This window comes from Tinamus guttatus, unplaced genomic scaffold (genome assembly GCF_059628265.1).
Source record: "Tinamus guttatus ecotype Peru unplaced genomic scaffold, ASM5962826v1 Tinamus_guttatus_pri_ptg000047l, whole genome shotgun sequence".
Classification (NCBI taxonomy): Eukaryota; Metazoa; Chordata; class Aves; order Tinamiformes; family Tinamidae; genus Tinamus; species Tinamus guttatus.
The window spans coordinates 2,113,384-2,134,092 of record NW_028288581.1 but is presented as its reverse complement, the minus strand read 5'-3'; the positions used below and the strand labels follow the sequence as shown (position 1 = coordinate 2,134,092).

Here is a 20,709-nt window from a genome sequence, read left to right as displayed (position 1 = left end):
TTTGAGACCTGTTAGTAAAGAATTCCTTTTTTTGATTCTTTCAGTAATAGAAAGAAGAAAAGTGTGTTTTCTCTTTACATACCAATAATGATTCCATCTAGGAGTGGTCTATTTAGAGTTATTTGTCTAGACAACAAATTGCCTCACCCAGACTTCTACAGATAAACATTGAGCTACTGGGCAAACAGATACTAGAACAATTTAGGAACACACAAAGTTGAAAAGCTCTACTTTCTGCCCACAAAACATAAGTAAATATTTGGGCATATAAACAAGAGTCTCTCTTTTAAGATCAGCATCTCTTTTAGGAACATGACTTTCCTTAAAAAATAAAATAAAGAAACCTTGGAATTCACCAGGCAGTCAGCGTGATTGACATGGTTGTTAGTTCATGAATACAAGTCTGTGTTGGAACAGCAATCACATTATTTTCTCTTCCAGCCATCATTTAGCTGACTTTAAAAACAATAATTTATTTGGATAAACGTTCAAAGTCTCCATCCATTATTTAATCAGGCATTAATGACCAGCTTATAATGAGAGTATTTCATGCTGCCAGTGTTGCCATATTTGTTTGATCTGATAGTGCTCTGAGTTTATCTGTATAATTTGATTATTTCAATGTCAATATATGATTGGTCAAAGGATATCATGACAGTGATTACTGAAGTCTGCATTTATGAAATAAATATTGATTGTAGATTTATGATCAACCAAAAAAAGAAAAAAGAAAAAAAAGAAATCTCAGTAATTTAATTCCCAGGGAAACTTTTTTGTTTTATTACATTTTTTCATTTTCTGTGAAAGCCGTTATACATAGACACAACAAGCAAATGTACATAGATACCTTTGTGCATAAACTAATATAAAACCTTTGCAAGAAGAACAAATGTGTAGGTGGTTGTGGAGTCTCTGTCTTTGTGTATCTTCAAAACCAGCTTGGAGGCGACCCTGTATCACATGCTCTAGGTGTCCCTGCTTGAGCAGGGGGTTTGGACTAGATGATCTAGTTGAGGTCCCTTCCAACCTCAACCACTCTGTGATTCTGTGAATTGATGCAGGTGAAGTAGCTTCTTCAGACTCCTACTGAGGGACCAAGAAGCTCTTGAATTACCATTTATGCTACCTTGCATCTGTCCTTTAAGGTCCTCATTCAACCTTCTATTTTTGCCGCCATTTTACAAGCACTAGTAGCTTGCAACATCTGAGAGAGTCTTTTTTTTAGGTCAATATTGACTGTGACTTATCATTCAGTCTACAGAGCCTGTTGCTTACTACTCTGGACATTCATGATCTAAAGCACTGTATAGAGCTCAGAAACAGATGCCTAGTCTTTCAGATGAGCTTCTACTAACACTGCACTAACCGTAGCCACTGGAAGAAACCAGATGACTAGAAAATGAACCAGTGATTCAAAAGGGCATATTCAAATGTTTGGGGCTTTAAAATTCCATTGTAGTCAATGAAGATCTAGTCAATACAATGCTGTTTACCACAAAGTAAAAAGTAAAAGTAAAGGATATCTATCATAAATAAATTTTACCCTAAAACTAAAGCATGCTTTTAGGATAGCTGATTCAGGCATAAAGTGAAGCTTACATAATGTTGACCTGACCAAACGTGAGCAGCTACTTCTAACAGACTAGTGGAAGAGAGAGTCCTGGAATGGCTGTCTTTACAAACACAACATGCTGTGACTCAGCAAGACTGGCTAAATTGGTACATTTATATAACCTTTGTAGCTTTTTGTTCACAGTGATACATGCAAGAACACGTCTGGGAGGTTTCTGCTATGGGATACCAACTGTTAGATTACAACGTTTTCTCATAGAAATTCCCCCTTAGGAACATAGCACTGTTCATGACTGAGGAATCTGCCACAGATGTGGCAGATGTGATGTGACAGATGTGATGTGACCAGATCCAGCAGCACATCTCTCCTTATTGGCTCCTCCACCACCTGTGTCAAAAAATTATCATCAATGCCCTGCAGGAGCCTCCAGGACTGTTCGTGCCTAGTTGTGCTGGCTTTCCAGCAGATATCAGTGTGGTTGAAGTCCCGCATGAGAACCAGGGCCTGCACTGATAAGGCTACTTCCAATTGTCTGTAGAAGCCCTCATCTACTTCCTCTTCTGGCTCAGGTGGCCTGTAGTAAACACCCCCAACAGTGTCTCTCCTGTTTGCCAGCCCTTTTAATCCTTATCCATAAAGTCTCAACTTGCTCTTCATCCACCTCGAGGCAGAGCTCCACACATTCCACTCTCACATAAAGAGAAACTTCCTCTACCTTGCCTTCCTGATCTGTCTTTCCTTAAAAGTCCATAGCCATCCATGAGAGCACTTCAGTCACATGAGCTATCCCACCATGGCTCTGTAATTGCAGTGAGATCATGGCCCTGCAACTGCACAGGGCAGTGTGTATTGATGCACAGGCATTTCAGGGAAGTAAGCAAGCCTGGAGGTTTCCCAGGAGGAGTGCAAGAGGACCCTCCATAAACACATCTCATATGCTCTTCCCCAGTTGCATGCACCTGCTGCAGGCATCCCAACTTCAGCCATGTTACACTGACTGCCCTGTCACTTTAACTCTCTCTTCCTTCACCTTGCCTAGTTTAGAGTCTTCCTAACCAGGCTAGCCAACCTGTTGGCAAACACATGCGAGCCCTGCTTACTGAGGTGGCTCCCATCTCTCCCCGTTAGCTGTTGGTCTTCAAACAAGGTCCAATGGTCATAAAAACTGAAACCCCGTTGTCAACCTCAGCAGCGCAGCCAGCTGTTAACCTGGAATATCTGTCCTCACATACTTCCCCTTCACTGGCAGGATTGAGGAGAAAACAACCTGGCTTTCTAAACTCTTGACCACCATCCACAGAGACCTATCTGATGGCATCCAGTTTCCCCTTGGTCATTAGCACTCACATGGAAGAGCAGCAATGGGTAGTAGTCTGAGGACTAGGCAGGCCTTGGGAGTCTCTCCATAACATCCCCATAACATATCCAAGCACCTCCTCTGGACAAGAGGTCAGGTCAGCAGTTAGGTGCCTCTGTCCCCTGCAGCAGGGAGTCGCCCGCAGCAATCACAAGCCAGATCTTCCAAGTGCTTCTGTGTGGCATTGGGTCTGTCAGTCCCACTGCTTCCCTTGAAGTCATACCCAGGTCTTCCTCAGGAAGGGCACTAAACCCATTACTCAACTTCAGGTCTTCAGGGGCAGTAAAGGGCCTGCCTTCTCCTATGAGAAGTAGCAAGTTGCCAACCTTAATCTACAGTGTCACCATGTACTGTTTCACAGGACACACAGCCCTCTGGTGACTGCAGAGCAGGGGAGGCTGGGACTCCTGTAGCTGCAGGGTCTCCCCAGAATATCTCATCTATCTCCTGCTCAGCTGCCCACATGCTGTGCAGCCTGCTGACTCCCTCCCACAATTCCTTTACCTGCTGATACAACTCCTTGACCAAAGAACACCCACGGCAGGGAGGCTGATTGTCAGCCAGGGCCTCATAGAGAGGCCCCAAGCACTGCCTGCAGTCCGAGGCCTGTAGAGCTACATCTGTGGTCAGAGGGTCCCTCTGTGTCGAAGTCTCTGACACAGTTGATGTAGCTGCTCCAGCAACTACTGGGGACTGCGCTCTACTGCTTGTTCTACTGCCGGTTCAGAAAGAAAAGAGATCCCCTGTGGCGCCCTGCTGTACAAACTGCTGTGTCTGTTCACTGCGCTTCGCACACGGCTCTTGCATAGGCCACTCTCTGGTGCTGACACACAGGGTGATTGACAAGCAGTCAATAATGATCCAGGGCCACCTGGATCAAACACCCCAGCTCCTCCAGGTCTGGGGCAACCAAGCTCATTAGTAGCAGCTCCACCTAGCTAGAGCTACTCCCAGGAGAAGATAAGACCTCCTGCAGTTGTCCTGACCTAGCTCCCCTTTCCTGTTAGCAGTCCTCACCCTGTAGTTCCTCGGCGTCTTCCACTAAGGTTCACAGAAGGTCTCAGTTTTAAGCAGCACTCAGGCACTGCTGCGCAAACTGCTGCATCTATTCACTGCCTCTGCTAGCTGAACTCTGCATAGCCTACTGCCTGATTCTGAACTGGAAGACAGCAAGGACATGGAGGCAATTGAATCAAGCCTCAGCAACTCCACTGGAAATTTAGATGTACCTGGAGAAACCTGTCTGCCAGAACTGTCTTGCCCTTGAGCCTCAGCTCAGGAGGTGCAGCCTGCAGAAACTCAGCACACCAGAAAAGCAAGGACTGAATTCTCTGGTGACAAGCTAAAACTTAAGATGGAAGTTGTCAAGAGACATTAATTCCATCTTTCTACCGCAAAAAGACAGTCACAATACAGAGTTTTTATATTCCCTGAAATGTGATAAGGCCAGAATTTTTAGCATGCAAAACTTAAAACTAACTTCTAGAACCACTGTTTTCAACTAATGCATGGCCTGATTTTCAAACCTCAAGCACTTAACATCCCTTTCATTTACATGGAAATATCTGAGATCTTGGGGAAGAAGAATCCCGTCAGATCACAGACTGGGATTTTTGCATCTCATTTATGACTTTTTTGCTTAACATCAGCATCAGTATTTATGCAGACAGGAAGAGAAGATCATCCTGGACTGCAAAGGTACAAAAGCAGTAATAACAGCATTAGGGTTATAGCATAAGGACAATTTGAGCTTTATAGCAACAGTATAATCAGCAGATTTACAGGGATCACCTTAAGGAGGGAAGTTTGGGCTCATGTTATTGGCAGCAAAGATGATGTACAGAGCAAGCATAGTACTGCAGTTATAGTGCTCCAGAAATAGCACCAATTATTGTACTCTTTCTAGGAAGAGCTTTTCTTTGGTCTTTGAACTTGAACCTAATCTCTCTTTAACAGGCTTGTCGGCAATGGAGAGCTATCTCGCACAAAAAGTGATCTACAAATCAGAAATTGACAAATAACATGCCTGAGAAGTATACCTTGAACTGCTGATATTTACTTAAAATGTGGCTGAGTACAATAAATAAGAATACAGAAAATGAACCTAAAGGGCAACCCTTTACAGCAGCAGTTTACAGACATTTTAATTAGACTGTGCTTGTTGAGGTGGTTTTACATATGCACAAAGAAAGAAAAAGTTCTTCCACTTAGTTCCAGTGCCCTCACCAAGACAAAAAAATAGATAGATCTACAACCTCTTATTTTGATACTGATATTAATGTCATTCATTTTTTAAAAACATTTTAAGTTTACTAGGAGGAGAGAAAAAAAAATTAGTAGCTTTTTTTTTTTTTAAAAAAAAAGGGAGAGTTCCAACATAGAAGGCAGTATGGGAGAAGGCAGTATGGGAGAATGTTAACTAAATAATTCTCCTTAGCCTTGAACCATGCCCTAGTGTGCAAGGACCATAAAAATCCGCCTTCAGAATACAAGGTCCCTTCAGAGTACATGGTCTAGCATTCAGAAAGTGAACTTGGAGGGGTCGGAAAAGAGTTTCAAGTGTCTGTAAACCCTCTATCCTTGATATTTTTTCCCTAACAAACCTTGGAATATGTTCACCATTTTAAGATCACCATCTTGATCCACACAACAACAAAAAAAACTGCGTAAGCAGACTTGAAGAGCGAAGATCTTTCAGAGCTCTTCAAATGCTCTCCCAGAAGAGAGACACAATACTGAAATTAGGTATCTGACCTGATAGAATAAGAGATAATATCAAGTATGAGTTGTCCTCTTTTTCTTTTTTTCTCTATTTATTTGACATGCACAGTCAAGGTAAGGTTTGTGAGAAGAAATAATATCTTTTATAAAACCAGAACAGGTTGCCAAGACAGGTTTTGGAGTCTCCTTCTCTGGAGATCTTCAAAACCCGCTTGGACGTAATCCTGTGCCACATGCTCTAGATGACCCTGCGTGCGCAGGGACTCTAGCGGTCCCTTCCAACCTTGAGCATTCTATGATTCTATCTGATGGACTTAGAAAAGAAAAATAAGAGCTTTTGGGTATAAATACCCTTCTTCAGGGCCGAAGAAGCAGCACACTTCAGGCTAAGGATAGAATAAACACTAACAGCTATGACATTAAATTATGTTAATTGGAGAGAAACATTTAATCAGTACCTGCAGGTACTAAGCAGAGTGAGGCTGCTAACAAAAGTGGAAGCCTAAGGCGTTAGGAGAAAAAAGAGTTAAATATTGCCTATGGAAGACAGAAACCAACAGTAGTATAGTACAGCAAAAACTACAGTGTGGATTAACCCAATGCTGTTTTAATATTGGTATAGGTAGCACAACAGAAGGAATAACTTTGATCACGGTTGGATCAAAACCAAACCTAATCATTTCACAGCACTACCACTCACAACCTCAAGCAGATTTAATACCAACTAAAGACACTGTAACCAAATTCACAACTTTTTCCTCTTCTCTTTGAGAGAACATGCTTTCTGAAATCAATATCAATTTCCCTCCATATTTTCACAAATGAAAACATGATATTCCCCATCCAGACAGGATGGAGAGTTGAGCAGAGAGGAACCTCATAAGGTTCAACAAGGACAAGTGCAGGGTCCTGCACCTGGGGAGGAATAACCCCACACACCAGGACAGATTAGGGGTTGACCTGCTGGAAAGCAGCTCTGTGGAGAGGAATTTGGAAGTCCTGTTTGACAACAAGTTAACCATGAGGCAGCAATGTGCCCTCATGGCCAAGAGGGCCAGTGGGATCCAGGCCTGCATCAGGAGGAGCGTTGCCAGCAGGTCGAGGGAGATGATCCTCCCCCTCTACTCAGCTCTGGTGAGGCTGCATCTGTACTATTGTGTGCAGTTCTGGGCTCCCCAGTACAAGAAGAACATTGAGCTTCTAGAGAGGGTGCAGCGTAGAGCCACGAAGATGATTAAGGGACTGGAGCAACTATGGTGTGAGGAAAGACTAAGCGAGCTGGGCCTGCTTAGTCTGGCGAAGAGAAGGCTGAGAGGACATTTGATCAACATGTCCAAGTACCTGAGGGGTGATTGTAGGGAGGATGGGGCCAGACTCTTCTCTGTAGTGGCCTGTGACAGGACGAGGGCTAACGGGTGTAAGTTGAAACACAGGAAGTTTAATCTCCATATGAGGAAGAACTTCTTTCCCGTGAGGGTGACAGAACCCTGGAACAGGCTGCCCAGAGAGATTGTGGGGTCTCCTTCTCTGGAGATCTTCCAGACCCGCCTGGATGCCACCCTGTGCCACGTGCTCTAGATGTCCCTGCTGGAGCAGCAGAGTTGGACTAGATGATCTCTAGAAGTCGCTTCCAACCTTAAGCATTCTGTGATTCTGTGATGATTCTCTCTCTGGGCAAGCTCTGGAAGTATGGGATAGAGGAGTGGACAGTGAGGTGGATTAGGAACTGGCTGGATGGCAGAGCTCAAAGGTGGTGATCAGAGGTGCACAGTCTAGTTGGAGGCCTGTAGCTAGCGGTGTCCCTCAGGGATCAGTCCTCGGTCCAGTCCTGTTCAATTTACTCATCAATGACCTGGATGAAGGCACAGAGTGCTCCCTCAGCAAGTTTGCTGATGATACGAATCTGGGAAGAGTAGCTGATAACCCCAGAGAGCTGCACCGCCATCCAGAGGGACCTGAATGGACTAGGCAATTGGGCGGTGAAAAACCTCTTGAAATTCAACCGGGCCAAGTGCAAGGTCTTGCACCTGGGGAGGAATAACCCCAGACACAAGTACAGGCTGGGGACTGACCTTCTGGAGAGCAGCTCTGCAGAGAGGGACCTGGGCGTCATGGTTTACGACAAGTCGACCATGAGGCAGCAGTGTGTCCTCGTAGCCAAGAAGGCCAATGGGATCCTGGGGTGCGTTAAGAGGAGCATCTCCAGCAGGTTGAGGGAGGTGATCCTGCCCCTCTACTTAGCCCTGGTGAGGCCACATCTGGGGTATTGTGTCCAGTTCTGGGCCCCACAGTACAAGAGGAATGTGGAGCTGCTGGAGAGAGTCCAGCGCAGGGCCACAAGGATGATCAGGGGCCTGGAACATCTGCCCTATGAGGAGAGGCTGAGGGAGCTGGGCCTGTTCAGCCTGGAGAAGAGAAGGCTGAGAGGGGACCTAATCAGTACATATAAGTACCTCAAGGGAGGGAGTGAGGAGGATGGTGCTGGCCTCTGTTCAATGGTGGCCAGTGGCAGAACTAGAGGTAATAGCCACAAACTGAAACACCAAAAGTTCCACATGAAGGGAAAATTTTTTAAGGGAAAATTAAGGGAAAATTTTTTTAACAGTGAGGGTGACAGAGCACTGGAACAGACTGCCCGGAGAGGTTGTGGAGTCTCCTTCTCTGGAGATCTTCAAAACCCTCTTGGATGCAGTCCTGTGCCACGTGCTCTAGGTGACCCTGCGTGTGCAGGGGGGTTGGACTAGATGACCTCTAGAGGCCCCTTCCAACCTTAAGCATTCTATGATTCTATGATTTATGTGTATTAAGAGAAAATAATTTTCTAAAATCAATATCCATCTCCCTTCTTACTTTCATAAATAAAAACACAATTCTCTCAGTTTGTATGTATTAAGGGAAGGTCCATAGGGATTATTTCTGCTACCAGAGGCCCAGAATTATTAACACAATTCCCTTGACACATATTCCAGAAATTCTGTTTAATACAATAACTAAAATGGTGACCAACATCTTACAGCCAAGTACCTTTTGTGACTGAATAAGGTAAAATCAGAATATTTTTAATAAATTGTATTGATGTAAGGAATATTTTAGGAGCTATGCAGATGACACTCAGTGTAGCAGTAAGAGGAGATTTCAAATGCTGGAGTATGCAGTTTTGTACTATATGGAGATTCAGGCTTGCATCATCAGCGGAGCAGTTTTCTTCTTTTCCTCCGTATTTTCACCTTCTGCACAAAAAGACAGAATTATTAGAGCCATAAGAGATCGCTATTAACCTTTACTGCTAATTAGTATTGAGTAAGCCAAAGTGAACTGCCTTCAGGCAAGACCTGGGTTGAAGACTGTTTGCATCTGACCCTCCAACAGCTAGAATTAAAAGTTGAAGCAGGCAGAGGAGTTGCCTCCATATTCATGTGAGAGGTAGGGCAGCACTTACATCTTCTAAAATCAAAGTCTAGAAATACGAGCTGGGGATTTTGTGCTCACTTCCTGCAGTCTTACAGGGATGTATTGGACTGCCCTGTCTCTGGGTGATCTTTGAAGTCACTCATAGCTTAGATAAATATGACTTCAGACTACTACAAGTTGAATAAATAGCATTCAAGAAAGCCACAGCTGTGTTTCCAGTGGACAACAAGAAGCCTCTAAGAAAGGGAGGTTTAGAGTGGGATTCAGTATGAGACTCAGACACTTAAATATAGGTATTGGCATGAGCTAGATACCTAAGCTACTTTTGCAGTTAATGGACATACATGGCTTAGTTCATTTCCTTAAACATGGGTAGCTAGGATCATTTGAGATGAGCTGAATTTCTTGACTGGCCTCTAGCAGGGTAAAGATTTCCCATAGATCTTATAAGACATCTGTATGAGGCTAACAGATGTCTTAATACCATAAGGCATCATATTTGGCAACATATGTTTACACTTAGGCACTATATCAAGTTCCAGTCATTATCAGCATAACCGGAGCCCAGAGCAAGATTCAGCCGAAGAGATCCTCTAAAGAGGTCAAAGGGCTGGGCAGCTTTCTAGGCTCCACAGACCATATTGACTTGCTGTCAGGAGAGCTTAGATACTTAAAACACACAAAGATGTGTTAACCTAACCGCAGCTGAACCACACAAGAATTCCGTTATTGAAATATGGATCCTATCTGGTCTATCTAAAATGGCTTGAATCATGCACAATCTGTGTAGGATTTCTGCGAGTTTCATGAGGAAGCATATGTGCGAGCACCCAAACTCACAGCCGTGCAAAATTTCACTCTGGCTTTAGAAGAACTATAGAGAAGCCACAGAAGCCACAACCTGTATATAGTCATATCTGTAACAGAAAAGGAAGGTTCGGGGCAGAGGCAGGCTTGACTTATTTGCATGCACAAGGTTACATTTCACAGAGATGGTTTTGCTGGTCTAACACAGGTTGCCACTGCCTGTGCTCACTCATTTCTTTCTCCCACTTCTCCCAACACTCTCCCCTCTCTCATGTCCACTCCAGCATTTCACCAGACCCAAGCAAGATTCACTAGATCTCAATTTTTTTTTCCTGGATTAATTTTTTGTTCCTCCAAATAAGGAAGAATAGCTGGAAGAGGAAAGATGAAGGTGGGATCAAAAAAGACAATCAAGAATACCCTTCCAGCAGTTTCAAGCTATTATATGGGCTCAGGTTATCTCATATAACTTCATCCAACCATACAGATCATTTTCCCATACTGGTATTTTGTTTATTTCCAGACAAGTCAGCATTTACATGTTTCCTCTTGGAGGAACATTTCATATTAGATTTTGTTTCTCCTCTTCCACCTACTTAATGCCCCCTGTTCATAAAGTTTATATTAAAACACTCTTTATAGGTCATCCAAAATATGCTTAGTGTAGTAAAACATGACCTTTTTTTCTGAGTCATTAAAGGTAATATTCCCTCCTGGTTCTCCTTACGTGTTTCATTAGGATCGCAGTCATCAAGATTCAGTTCTGATCCATTTTTCAGATGTCTTGCGGTGTTCCTTCTGTGTTTCTCTACAATATAGCTAAATTAAAGCATGACAACCAATTAAAATGCTCTAGTATTCCAGATTAACCCCAGCAGAGAAAAAAAAAAAAAAAGAGAAGCTAAGGTCCATCTATCTCTTCAGCATTTAAGTGACTTAAATTAGGCAACTAAATTATCTTCATTAGGAACACAAAGCATTTAAGTTCCTTTACAGTTTCTTGAAAATATCTCTTGACTGACATTTTACTCATTCAATGTCCATGGGTATAGCCCAAGCTAAATCCTTGTTTCTACCACTGTGGACAAGGCAGAGCCTGTTTTCTTGTTTGTTTGGTTTTTTGTTTTGTTTTGTTTTGTTTTTAATAGGCTCAGTGCAATAAATGCCCATGTAACTGAAGCCAGCCCACAAACACCCCGTGTTCTAGATCTGATGTTTTACAAACATGAGGAGTGCAGGCTTCCATGAATTAACATTCATTCTCTAGGCATTATGGCTCTTCTCCGACTCTTTCCATCTAGGTGACTGCGTGTGTCACATCCTGACAAAATCCTAATTCCCACAAATGTTCCTGAGACTATCATATATGGCTCCCTCTTAGATAATTTATACATGGAAAATTGCAGTAAGAGAAATGAAGTTGCTTGTTTAAGGTTACCAGCAAGCTTGGATCAGAGCATAAACCTCCACTTCACCTATCCAGGCTCTGGATGATTAATCTTTTCCATGCAAAGAGGTCTGGCCATTAAATAGATGGATATGGCCCCCTTCTGTGGAAATGTACACGTCTGCCAGACTGAATCACAGTCTCACTTCATGGATCTCATCAGAAACACTAGAGAGAGATGGCTAAATCTCTTCTCAAACTATCCGTAGCATTTCAATATGGCTAAAACACTTACCTGTAACCACTTAAAGTCAGGATAGTTCTCAGGTGCCTTTCCTTAGACTTTCTATATTTCTTAAGGTTTATTTGCATGTAGCTACTCCGCTCACCATCTTCATTATGTTGGTTCTAAGACCTTTGGTTCACTTTGTCAGGGCTTTTAGAATAACCAGTAAAAAGTGATCTAATATCACTTATTATTTTCTCATTAATGCCAGTGCTGTTCTAAGCACAGTGAAGTATATGGCACTCTTCTCTATCCCTCTCTTCAGTGGGATAGAGTTTTAATCAGCCTGTCATCAGTTTTCCACAGCTGAACGGACTTTGTCACATCAGATCACCATCCATGCTTACAGGGCAGGATGTTCAGGAGAGCTTTGCTGTGGTTTATTACATAGATAATTCTCTTTGCCTACATTCATTTTGTATTCCCCAGGCACGTAGCACAAAGGTGTCCAGGAAAAAAAAATCATTATCTATGAAAGCCCCTGTAAATTTGAAATCGGGTTATAGATTATATTAATTCCATTTTGTCAGAGCAAATAGAATGAAATTGCCTTTATAGAGTAAAAGCACTCACCTGTAGAACTCAAATAAAGTGAAGGATATCAGGACAAGCAGTATCAAGATGATGAATACTCTCACATAGGCTGAAAAACAATTGTACTTTGTCATCTACACCTCCTGAACAGAACTTTTCCTCCTTTAAATAAGGATGGAAGTATACTTTAGATTACATACAGTTGTGGCACAGACGGCACACATTTCATGTGACATGGTCAATATCAGATTATATAGGATCAGCTTTTCTGTGCCAGCACATGCTGTGTCTTGGAAAATTAGATATGAGTAGTGTAGCTCTTCAGTGATCCTCAAAGGAAGAGTCTGCTCTCCACCTTTGACTCTTAAAAGTTAAAAAGAGATTGTGATATCTGGGATATACACAGAGGTAGATAAAGAGAGAAATTATGCTTTCAGCTCTTGTAAGATTCTACATTTTGCTTATGATTTGAGTGATAATTTTACTTTCAAACTCTTTCCACATCATGCATTTTTAGCCTTCCTCATTAAGGAGAAAATCATGAAAAGCGTATACTAAAAGCTACAATCTTATGTAGAAACAGCCCTAAATATATCATTATCAGTGGTAGTGGTACTGTTTTCCTACCTACCATGACCCTTAAAACCCAAATTTTTAAAATGCTGGAGATAGATGGCTGGGCAACATTCACAAAGCTGCCAAGGAACACATCTCATTTACCCCAAGGACAATTAAGTACCTAAATACCTTTGTACTAGTGTTTAAAAAATAAATAAATAAATAAGAAGTGTTCTACGTCTACATGCGCTCAAGGAGAAATATCCCAAGATTCCTGTACCTGCTTTACAGACCCACTTGCACTGGGGCTAGGGAGTTTTGAAGCCTGCTTCCCACATCAGCAGGCAAATTCCCAGTCACTGGGTTGTCACACAGGAAGGGAGACGAGGAGAGGCTGCAGCCATTGCCACTGCAATCCTGGCTGCATGGACAGCACTCACACAGCTCCGTGAGCTGAACCTGAAATACGCTGGTGTTTCACTATGGGGTCATTTGAAGGAAGCACTCCAAGATGTTAGACATTTTTGTCTGTTTTGGCTAAAACTATTCAACCAATCTGATGGAGATTTGAAGCTTCCAGCAGCCCTGATGAAGCAACATTTTCTTGGCAAATGTGGTTGTATGAAGAACAATACCCATTTCTCAGCAGGATGTTTCTTTCAGCAAAACCCTACTGAGTTCAAGTTAAAGCTGCCTTGTGCCAGCAGAAGCAACACCACACGCTCGATCTTCTCTGCACTCGGGATGAACCCACTAGGACTACATTGGGTAAATGGGGAAACGTAGGGAAGGAATTTCTACACTATGTGAAATAACCCAGTACTCAGAAGAGGGCGCTGAAGCAGGCATACATGCATCAAACGTGTGTTTGACAAGAAAAAAAAATGAGAATTTCTTAGGAATAAAAAGTAATGAGGAGCAAGTCAGTAGGGAAGCTTATAATGTTATGACCTGAAGATGAAAACAAACCGTGCAGTTCACTCTGTCTGCTACTGCTGGAAGTAAAAGCTGCTGAACTAACTCCCTCACCTACATAGGCCTTCAGGCTGAAGAATCAGAGGTCATAACTTTTCCATTTTCTGAGTTTCATTTTATCCTATTACCCACTCCCATATAGATATTGTCTTCTTTTTAATATAATTGTCTTTAATCCTTTTCTATTTATGGCATTACACCAGTTTTTATTCTTCACAGTTATTATTATTCATCCAAGCTTTTCAAGTTGATCTGGTTTAATTTTCTCCTGTTCAATCAATCCAGCGAGGCTTTTCAGATGAATAACTGTTCTCTGGATGTTTTTAGCGCAGGATTTTCAGAAGACACCATTTCAAGTGTCGTAGAATTGCATAAATATAGATCTATGTTATGTGCATTCTGCACACTTATAGAAGCAGTCAAAAGGAAAACTGTTCCTATCACCTCCCCTCTTCGAAGCTTCTCGCTTGCAAATTTCTCTCTCCCCCATGGAGAAAACATGTTTGTGCTACACGTTCACAATCCCTGCCTCACAACTTTTCTGAGCATATTAATTTCTACTCCCTTATTCATAAAGATCCTGTTCTTTTGTCTAATATGTTTCCTGCTTCTCCTGTGGTTCTGTCACAGGGAGCTGAAAACAGCCCCCTGAAAGGCAAATGTAAATTAACTTATGGACACAAGCCAAATCTCTAGAGAAGCTGAAGCACTCATCAGTCTTTAGCTGCCTCCTGATGAGCTTATTTCTCAATGATTAACATCCATAGTCTCTCCTCATCACGTTATTTGCCCTTAGTTATTTTAATAAGTTTTAATTAGTTATTTTAAATATTAACTTTAAAGTACATTTTAGTTGGAGTCAGTGTTCCTGCAAAGTCTCCTCCCAGAGGAACCTCATGGCTAACGAAAGCCCTCTTGGTTCATTTAGTGTCCACAGTGTGATGCTGGTCACCACAGGTAAACTCAGGGCTGGAAGGGCATTAACCACCTTCGAAAGCAAACAATGGAAAGACTATGCAAGACTTCTTCAGGCGCAGACATGAACACCACAAGCACGGTGAATGAATAGAAGTTAACTACAAATTAGCAGCAAAAATCTCAGATTTGAGCAGCGTTGTCTTATTTTTCAAAATACTCACTTGGCACAGCTTTCCTATAGCAAGTTTGCTTATGGAAGCAGCAGCCTATGGCAGAACACTGTTTTCTTGACACGTTTTGATGGCATGTTTCATAAAGAGGAAGTTCACAACCTATTAAAAAAGGAAGAAAATTAAAACAGTTAAATTAACATTAACTTTCATTTAGATCCATTGAAAGTAGCTGCATTATCTTCACACTCACTGGAAATGGACTCTGATGCAAATTTGGAATAAATTAGAGCTGGAGGGAAACAAAATAAAGGCAGAATTGACTATTCAGTATCACAATCTTTAAGCCATGGTATATCCATGAGAAGAACCTTGCTGAGGCCAATCTGAGGAGTCTAGCAGAATACAAGACAAAATGAATATAGTAGACATTTTGAGATTCAATCTGCAACATGTAATTATTTCATATATAAATGCATTACAAATTAAAATTATTCAAATCAGAGGATTTTAGGATTTCAAGTCTGTGTAACAGAATAGATTTTTTTTTACTCCCATTTTGACAGAATGGAAGATAATGAGTTCATTCTAAAGGAGAAGATTAAGGAAATGCACCAGTTCTGTGACTGACCATCAAGACTTTTAAAATACATATATAATTTAAAATAATGGAATACAAAATAATTAAAACTAAAATGAATAAAAATATGAATAAAAATAATAAAAAAATGAAATTAGGAGAAAATTATCCACAGACACATTGAGTCACACAAGACACTGTGACAACAAAAAAACGTGCTGAATTCACAGTATGACAATTCTCAGATGCAAAGCTACTGTCAGTGGAAACATAAACACTTATAAATTAAAAGATCATTTTTTTATTTTCCGACAGAAGTCAATAGGCAGCTACATCTGTGGAACTGTCTGTGGTCCAGGACTGAACTGAGCTCTGTACCTACCCCACTTAATCCCTGAGAAAAAAAGGGAAAACCATTCCCAATTTCAGACATCACTGGTACAGGAGTCCTCCAGGAACTTCAGCTTCAGAACAGCACTATATTGACTGTTTCCATTGTACCATATCACTTGGTATATTAAAAAATATAGACATAAATATAGGCACCACAGTCTCAAGATACATTTATGCTGCAGTACAGGATGTAACTGTAGTAATGGAAAATGTGCTATGGTGCTGAGTTAGAAGCATATGAAGAATATGGCAAGCAGCTGGCTGCACAGAGCACCATTTTATTATTTGAGGCAGGACCCAAGCCAGCTATGCTGCAGCTTTGGAAACCTGCCCAACCAACCTGTGACCCTTCTGCTTTGAGGGACGTTCCTTTGGCAGCATCAGCAATTCCAGCCCACTGGGCTCTCTGCCAAGTGCCCCATCCTTGCAGATTCTTAAGACTGGACAAAGCCCCAAGCAACTTGTTTTGAATTCCCGCTCTGAGCAGGATCTTAGACTAGAGAGCTTCTGAGGTCCCTTTGACCTCAGAATTAACTTTAACATGTAGCTGTCTCAAGGTCTATACTGCTGCAGGTAATCCTACCACCGACACTCAGGCTAAGATGATGAGGTGGTTGAATTAGTTCCTCAGTTCTACAATCACACCTCTACTTCCAATACAGACACGCAATATAGACATTACATCTCTGAAACCAGATAACTGTCTCTGGCAAACCTAAGCAAAGGTTCGCATTGGCCACTACTCCTGTGCACTCTGTAGCAAAATGAGTGAATTATTATAATGGTTAGTGCTATTCCACACTTGGAGTCACCTCTTCACTGCATGTGCTTACAGAACCATTGCTAAATGACATTCATCAGTGCTTCATAGGATGCACACATCTAGGAGTAAATTCAGTTATTTTCAGAGTTCATCCAGGCTCAGTTCTCTCTGGCTTCAGGACAATGCCCAGGGATCGTTGTCCAATTTGGACACAACACACGTGACTTCAGGGTTGGCATTAACAGGAGGAGAGAGGGTGGCTCTTCTCCAACTCCCTCAGCCTGTGCTCTTCCACCGTGGTTACTCATGGCTTTTGTCAGGATTGTTTGACGCAGAGTGAACCTTGCATTTATGATGCTCGCTTCTGGATATAGCCTTATCTTTCCATAAATTTTTTTGTACAGAAAAATGCATTACACATGATTATTAAACCACACAATCTCCTTACAGTACAAGATCTCGTACAGTGAAATACAATAAATGAATGGGCTGAGCTGTCCTGTAGACCTTATTTGTTTGTAGTTTTCCGAAACTTAATAAATTGCCCTGGATTTCAGAAGTCGTTGGGTTCACCAAAACTCTTCCCCTATTTTATGTTTCTTGGACAAGTACAGCACTGAACTGTACCTCTACACTTTTGAATTTTGGTTATTGATTTAACACACTTTAAACTAGCGTCATGATGCTTTTACAGTATCTACAGTTTGCTGTGAAGCGTGACATTGACTGCTTACATTTCAGAATTCTCTCTAAATGAACATGCTTTTTTCCTAAGATGTGACCTCACTTGGAAGTATATCATTCCTTCTTCATATTCCATGTAAAACCAAAGGAGATATTTTCACTAGAGGTGTTTTGCTCCTACATACAAACAAGAACACCACACAACTCGCCAGGGACATCAGCCATTCAATTCTGGCTGAGAGCTTCAAGTTGCTCTCAACTGCACAACCCCAGCTGTTTTGGGGTGTGTTGTGAGAGGCAAATATCTACCTGTCTGACTCCCTCACCTGCGGCAAATTGCTATGTTTAACCAATCCATTCCACTTCCTCAAATATCCCTTCCTTTGCTTTTTATACCCGTATAGGTAGCACTTCCAGAGATCAATCCCACACAAAACATGGGCTAAGGAAGAGATGTGATACCCGGAGTTCTGTTTTGTTTCTAGGCTGTTATTAGTCATTTCACGGGTTGTGTACTGATACCTCATGGATCAAGAGGGTCCTGTAAATCAGAATGTCACTTCATTGTGGTTGGTCCAAATACAGCAAGATACAGTGAAGGCAACAGGTGGAGCAGCCCCACATTAGCATATTTTTGGCTAGAAATCAAGTAATGACTTGTTGAGCAGCTGAATATAATGTGATGTGCATGTGATGCCTGCAAAATTCTCACACACACAGATTAAACTGCTTCACTGCTTTCCCTTCTTACCTGCAAACCCGCTCTGCAGAAAATTTGAAGATCTTCTCAGCAGAAAACTAACAAAGGCTTCGGATTTTACCCCGTTGCCTGGCCCCGGAGAGAAGTTCACGTGCACGACGGGAAGAACGCACGCTATAAGGAAACACCCTACAAGGAAGCGATCAGTCATGGCAGGTATGGGCAACGTTCTGTTGACGGCACTGAGAACCAAGCACCGAGAGAACCAAGGTTTCTGGCAAGCCACGGATCCTGCAAATAAAGGGCACAGGGAGGAGTGGGAACCTAATGCACTTGCATATCGAGAAATGCAAAGCTCCAGGTGCAGCTCAGGGAAGTTGCTTCACGTGCACGGCAGCCGTTTCCCAGCAGCTTGGAATCCACCTCGCTGCACCCAGTGCCCTGTGACCTCACACCAAACTCTCTATTTTGTCACATTCCCCAGTTGGAACCAAGCAGGGAGCAGCAAACATTCCCTATGGGGAAGGAGGAGCTCAGTGCTGTGTGGACAGAAGTGCCCCCCTGCAAATTTCTGTCTCAGATGAGATAGTGTTTGGGTGGAATATTCTCAGTCCTTTTGCTCCTTTTTCTCAAGTATGAGAAATGGCTCAGAACTCTTCCATTTACTGGAAGTTTTAAGCAATTGTAGAAAATCTACTTCTTGTCTGTTGCTTGGTTTTCTAGCTCACATTCTTCACCATATACATAGTGCATGGGACAGGCTGCCTTGCCAAAGGATCAGGCCAGCGTTTCCCTGGCCAGGATAAAGAGAAAAGGCTATTTTCACTGTGTTTTCCCCACCCCAGAGGAAAACACATGTGGTTTCTCACTGCTTCTTAGTCCTGCCCACCCCACAGCACCCAAGGCTGGCTGATGTACCTGCACACAGAGCAGCTGCTGGCCATTCTTTTCATTAGCAGCACAGCCCAAAGGATGCTGTTGCTACACTGGTGGAACTAGCCTCAAAATGTCTTTGCTTTCTTTGAGTTGACCAAAAGCACGTTGGTCAAATCCGGCTATGCAGATAGAACTGGCCTCACATATCTGCTGTATGATTTATCTAGAAATTATTCCCCCCTCCACCATATTTCAGTGTTTCTCGTGTTGCACAGATGCTCCTTATCCTCAGCCTTGCAGAAAGCAAAACTCATCATATTAAGTATTGCATATGAGGGTGAACAACAAATACTCCAATCTCACTTACTTGCTGTAACCAGAACAATATGAGAAAAGACCATTAAACAGGCCCTCTGAAACCAGTATCATGAGCACAAGAGAGCAAACCCTACTACACAATCCAAGTGCCTTGATTCATTGCAGAAGTAAAATGGGATCATAAGTCTGTGATTTCTTGAATCACAACTCACCATGAAGGAGAGAGGCTTTCTTAAATACTAAACCTGCAGTTTCAATGAGCTACAGTTTCAATTAGGAATTCACCTACAGTGAACCCTTGGGATTGTACTGGACTGATGCGTTACATTTCCTACTTACCCTAAATAATGCCACAGGACAAGAATGTGACTGCAAAGAAAACTGGGATCCTTTAGCAGATTTTTTTCTAAGACATAGTTAAGGAATAGAGAAAGCATTTTAAGGTTACCAGTCCCCTTTCAGAGTTTGGAAACATCCTTTTGCAGATCTGGTGCTCCCATATGGTGGCATCACTCTCTTGAATCCGTGTTTTTAATTGCTGAGCTTCACATCCCAGGTAGTCACCAGGCTCCCTCTCCACTACAAGGAAAGGGCAAGGTGCTCTCTCCCTTTCCTGCTCTCCTTCCCAGCAGAGATAAAACAGCTCTATGGCTTCCAGCAGCAGTAGCAACCTCTCTCTTGGCAAACCCAGTAGTGTGTGGAAGGTGTAGTGCATGGAGGGCACTGCAGTGCCTCAATGCATTTTCAGCTGGAGAATAGCAGAAGATAGAGTTCTTGCAGGTTTATCAAGGAGACTGTGAGGCCAGTCCTATCACAGCACTTGTTTCCCACCCCCTGGAATTCTGCCTTCCTTGGTAAGGCCTGACATTAAATTCCTTGCCTATTTTCCCTCACAATAAATCTGATGCTTCACCACATCCACCCCATACTTTGCTAAGAAGACCCTTGTGATACTTAACACACAGACACTGTAATAAGTCACGCATGCCGGGGGGATGTGGGAAAATAAATCAGGAACAAAATAAAAGAATCAACCATACAGGTGCTAATCCAAATGCTGCGTGAACATTTTCAAGCCACTACCAAATTGCAGGGCACAGTCAGTGCCACAGAAACTGCTATTACTGTTACAGAAGGAGCTGTCAGTAGGCTACATTTCCTGCAACAGGAAAAGCAACTTCAATTTTATGAAAGCTAACTCCAGCCAGTTGCAAAGCCATACAAAAGTACAAATATTAGCTGCACAGAATAGCCTCAAATTCAGGGAAACTGTGAGCCATTTCTGACAAAGCAGAAGCTAACATAGTCCCCTGCTGGGAAAATACTGCTAAAACAGGCTGTTTCTGTATTCTCATTCAGTGTCTACAGCAAAACACGGAGCTATTACAGGCTTTTTGGCAGGCAGAAGATTTCTAACAAAAATAGCAATGCATTGGTTAAAAAGATTGTTTGGAAAATCTCACCAAACCTACCTATAACATTACTGTGGGGTGCCACGTATGGTTTGTCAGGCTCCTGGCATTAATTTCTAGCAGCAGGTAAAGGTTTTCTGTGTCCATCTCCACTGCCTTTTAAATGCCAGCCTGAGGATAAGCCTTGCTCCTTACATACAGGAAAATCAAAATGATCTTATGATCTCTGCCATGCTCACGTAAAAGAGATCCTGTGTACGTTCAAAGAAGGGCTATGAAAAACATT

General features: G+C 42.3%; 1 protein-coding gene across 1 annotated transcript; it reads right to left on the bottom strand.

Moving 5' to 3' along the window:
- Window positions 1–10,376: 10,376 nt before the first annotated feature.
- On the bottom strand, window positions 10,377–18,037 carry TEX29 (testis expressed 29). Its single transcript, XM_088538401.1, has 4 exons — window positions 17,869–18,037; window positions 14,749–14,859; window positions 12,116–12,185; window positions 10,377–10,694 (listed from the first exon to the last, which is right to left on the bottom strand). Exons 1-4 carry the CDS (start codon window positions 18,026–18,028, stop codon window positions 10,466–10,468), a joined length of 570 nt encoding a protein of 189 aa, XP_088394527.1. The 5' UTR covers window positions 18,029–18,037; the 3' UTR covers window positions 10,377–10,465.
- Window positions 18,038–20,709: the final 2,672 nt, after the last annotated feature.

Excerpts from the sequence above, each read along its gene's own strand:
- TEX29 (XM_088538401.1), bottom strand. The coding sequence starts at position 18,028 with ATGACTGATCGCTTCCTTGTAGGGTGTTTCCTTATAGCGTGCGTTCTT. Across the intron at positions 12,186-14,748 it reads CTATAGGAAAGCTGTGCCAA|CCTATGTGAGAGTATTCATC; the intron begins GTGAGTATTTTG and ends ATTGTTTTTCAG. Across the intron at positions 10,695-12,115 it reads ACTTTATTTGAGTTCTACAG|ATTTAGCTATATTGTAGAGA; the intron begins GTGAGTGCTTTT and ends TGTCATGCTTTA.